Below are 4774 nucleotides of genomic sequence, written 5' to 3'. Positions count from 1 at the left end.
TCACTTACTTATGGAGAAGCAGAAAGGTAAGTCACTCAAAGTTTCATGTTCCACTTTACACTGTTCTATAACAAACAGTCCTGCGGGCTGTTAAGGAAAGATATTCTGTTAGTTTACTAAACATATGTAGGTACAACAAGGAGTCTTGCAAGATTTTAGGAAATACATTTCGTTAGTTGACTAAATACATACTTATTGTGTTGATAAAAACAGAAAAAAATATTCAAATAAAACTATCTTGTGACTTTTTAGGAAGACAAATATCCAAGTAAAAAAATTACATGCTAGCACATAAATGGTATAAACAACCAATGCTAAGGCTCAAATAATCACTGCTGTGGCTTTTTAATGATTCTATTAAAAAAATTTAATTTTCTCAATATGTATACATTCACTCCATGAGCAAAACATTGCTCTTTTATTTATTTACTACAATCTGATTTACACAAAGTATTATGAACTATTTCACTAGTAACAAAATGATTCACCAATATATTTAGGATATTATTACTGTACAGATACTTTATTAACCCACAAACCACTTGATACACCAATATATTTAGGATAATATTATTGTATAGATACTTTATTAACCCACAAACCACTTGATACAATATTACTGTATAGATACTTTATTAACCCACAACCCACTTGATACACCAATATATTTAGGATATTATTACTGTACAGATACTTTATTAACCCACAAACCACTTGATACACCAATATATTTAGGATAATATTACTGTATAGATACTTTATTAACCCACAACCCACTTGATACACCAATATATTTAGGATAATGTTACTACACAGGTACTTTATTAAGCCATAACCCACTTCCTAACCTCCTTTTCAATAACAGCACCAAACTCATTCACTTTGAAGTAAAACAGTAAGTTTCCTTTCAGCTTGAACCATCTTTCTTTGTAACCTGAAAACAAGAACAAGAAAACTTATACACATTGTTTTAGGTATATACCTTTTCAAGTGCGATAGATACGTGTGTTACTTTACAAAATCTGAAAGTTACTTTTTTTACAGACATATCTGTAGCAGATCTATCATGACAATAAGTAAAAATTTACTTAAGCAAAAAAAAAAAAAGAAGCCGTGTTTACTTTTTTAATGAGATGAAACATTAATTCATTTTATAAAACAGTAATATAAATAGTACAGAAACAAATATAACATTTTCATGCTGCGATGCAGTTTATCATTGAATAGTTGTGGAATACTCTTTTCAACTGTCCTCTGTTATTACGTATAATTCATTCAGATTGTTTGATCATCTTTTGATCTTTAGTTTTTACATAAGTCCATATAGCCTCAAGAATGTTCATACTGTGATTTTGTGCTGGATAATCTATGGTTGTGGGTGTTCCATAATCTTTTGTACAATTCAAATATTGTTTTACCACCTCTGTTGTAAGCATGGGATCATTGTTTTGCTAGAACACGAATCTCCACCCAACGAGTCACATTTTGGAGAGAATGGCATAATGGATCAGAATCTGAGTGTACTTGTCAGCAGTTAGGATGTCACCAATTGTTGTGTCGATCACTAGTACCACAGGCTGGGATGTAACCCATCATACTTCACTCTACATTAACTATAATACCATTCTCTCTTCCATCATAAAAAAAAAGACCAATTGAACTTGGATTCGTCTCTAAAGAACACATGTATCCAGATTTTCTAATTATACTGTCAGAAGTTTGATGCCCAGTTCAACCTTTTGGATAACTCTTCTTAGCAGTTACGTTTGGCCAGTTACACACCCATTAAGACCACTTGGTGTGAACAAATACCTTACTGTTCTTGAGGTAACATTCAAACCTGTATTTACATCAACATTATAAAGTAAATATCCTGAGTTACTTAACATCGTGTTTTGAGAGTTTCTAACTCAACAACTTTTATTAACAGTGCCAATTTCATCCATCCTCTTTAAAGTTTTGCACATAGATCCTATTAAAACATGGAGTTTTCCAGCAATTATTACTCGATCAGCCATATCTTTCATTTCTGTACAGTGTGTCGGGTTGTTTTTCATTCCTGGGATTGCAGGGCATAATGACTGCCTGTGTTTTTAAAGGCTTTATACTGGTATGACACTTCCTGATTAGTTGAATAACAACCAATCACAGAGTAAGTTATAGCTGTATCAATACATAACTATATTCTGCTGAAGTTCATTTTCTCATGATAAAGTGGAGACATTCTACAGCATTTGTCTTTTATATTCTTCTTCCTCACTATTCTTATTTCCAGTAGTACTTGTGTGATAGAAGAACTAAGCTAAAAGTGAAAATTATTCACTGTAACCATATACAGTTCTATAGAAAGCATGAAGTTTACATAACATCATTAACTTTTGCCTCACTTCAGGTAAGCATAGTTATTTGTGCGCTCATACGATGTGTAGAATCCCATAGCCACTGATTGGAATTCATTTACTGATAACTTTCATTATGTATTTTATAATTTGTTCACAAAATCTGTAAAACCTGAAACACATAGGAATAAAAATATACTGGTGGTTCAGATAACAAAATACAGAAAATGTTAAATATGGAACCCAATTCTGATCAATTTTTGGCTGACAAGTGATTCCCCAAGTTGTGTTGTAATTTCAGTGAAATTATGAATAAAAAAAGGTGTTCAAATACCATGGTTTAGATACTTATGGTGGGCACAGCACAGACAACCCATTATGTAGCTTCGTGCTTAAGTACAAACATACAAAATCAAATACCACAGTCGTGATGGATGTCCTAAGGTGAGTGTTTTGACTCAAGAAACATTGATTTAGTTCTGAAAAAAATAATAAAAGCTTTGAGTTATCAGATAAGATATGATGTATATGAAAAATTATTATTCATAATTATCAATACTTCATAACCAATATGATGATACAATCAATCAAAGAATTGGCATAAGAAGATGGCATATGGCAGAAAATATCAATGTTACAATAAATTAGCAAACAGAAAATGTGTTATGGTATAGTAAAGAAAGACTGCAGGAGCAGCAAGGTGGTGGAATCCTTAAAGTTTGTAATGATAAGTATGTGAAATCCATAAAATATATATATATTCTTTCCTTGCTGTGCTTTTAATAATGCAAGGCTGTTTTGAATTAATTTTTGTTGAAGCTATTTTGGAATAACCTACAAACAAAGTAATCAAATTGACTGCAAAAGAAAATAGAAAAACAATAACAGATCTTTTCTAACCCAGGCTACACTAGTGAAGTTTAATAAATTACCTTTTTTTTGTGAATTAACAAACTTCCCATACTATCACTACTATTTTTTACGTATTGAGGTGTATAAAAATTTTACTTATTGGTAATTATTACATAAGCTTAAACAGCCTACATAATTAATAATAACAGCTAATTTATTATCAGTTTCATCTTTGAATATAGTTTTATGATTTACTTTTATTTCTTAACATACTTAAGCAGCATATCATCGAAAAAACTAATGTGAAAATAATTTTGTTCAAACAAGTTGCCAAAGTACAAATGTCTTCAGTTAAGTAAAACATGTAAATAAAGAGAATTAAAATCCTTTGACAGGTTAGAAATCCTATGGATTTCTTTATAATTTAATCTTAAAATATTTTATTTATATTTAAGCTAAAATAGTCTACAGTATTTTGCACCATCTCAGTGTCTTAATAGTTATTGGGAACTGTTGAAAAATATAATGTGACAAAGTAATTCATTAACATTTGCCCAACCTAGCCTTCAGGCTAAGTATTACAACAATGTAAAAATCCTTACTTTACACTACAAATAATGAAGAAAATCTTAGCTTTCACCATAGTACTTTTAAATTAGAGTTTATTATTAATAGTTTCATCTCGAGTTTACTTACTAATTATAAGTATTATTTTGTTATATAAGTTACAGCTTTTACACTAAATTACAGTAAGAAAGAATATTTTTAAAAGCATATATGATGTTTAGATCACTGGTGTACTTCAGATATTTCACAACAGTGATCTTATTTCGAAATGTCGTACCTCTTTAAAAACTATTCTTCCTCACCCAGTTGTAAAGAAATAATAGCATTTATTGATAATAATAATATTATGTATTGCAAGTTGCAGTGATGAGAAAAATTATGAACACATTTCTTTCCCCATCCAAGAAAAACAGTTTATCTGCTTCAAACTAGTGTAAATGCTTCATGCATTTGTTTTTTAATTCCGTAGTACATAATAAACTAAAAGATCATTAGTCTCGGTAAACAACGCCTGAAAAATTGAAATGAAATGAAAGCCTACACCTACTATCTCTAAATCCGCGAACTTTATGATTGAGGCGTCCCTCTTTATCTGCTTTCCCAAAAGCTACTGGAAATATTTCTTTGTCATTGAACCTCATAGTTATGAAATAAAAAGGATTTTTTCCGTATTCTAGGCCTTCACAAATCTTACTAAATTATTAATGTTACTAAGTATAAACCTATCGTAAGTTAAAAGCTATTACCATACTTTCGACAATATCTACAGAAGCGTCCCCTTATAGAGAGCATAATATTAAATAGGAAAGATAAATTGTAGCTAAATAACACCTCAATATGTATAAACTGTATATGTATATGTATAAATATGTATATGTATAAACCCTTAAGTAAAATTTAAGATGGTTTGTCTATTTGCTGTAAAGCACAAAACTACACAATGGGTTGTGAGTGTGTGTTTTGTACACTGCTGGTATCGAAACCCGATTTTTCGCGTTATAAGCTCACTGGGAAAG

At 30.4% G+C, this 4774-nt stretch overlaps 1 protein-coding gene across 1 annotated transcript; it reads right to left on the bottom strand.

Annotated features, from left to right (window-relative positions):
- LOC106475765 (pleckstrin homology domain-containing family J member 1-like) lies at positions 1 to 4539 on the bottom strand. The gene is made up of 3 exons (XM_022379805.1): positions 4306 to 4539; positions 849 to 934; positions 1 to 87 (listed from the first exon to the last, which is right to left on the bottom strand). Exons 1-3 carry the CDS (start codon positions 4397 to 4399, stop codon positions 1 to 3), a joined length of 267 nt encoding a protein of 88 aa, XP_022235513.1. The 5' UTR covers positions 4400 to 4539.
- Positions 4540 to 4774: the final 235 nt, after the last annotated feature.

The sequence above is a fragment of the Limulus polyphemus genome, unplaced genomic scaffold (genome assembly GCF_000517525.1).
Source record: "Limulus polyphemus unplaced genomic scaffold, Limulus_polyphemus-2.1.2 Scaffold9130, whole genome shotgun sequence".
In the NCBI taxonomy this organism is placed as follows: Eukaryota; Metazoa; Arthropoda; class Merostomata; order Xiphosura; family Limulidae; genus Limulus; species Limulus polyphemus.
This window is presented reverse-complemented; position numbering and strand designations above follow the sequence as displayed.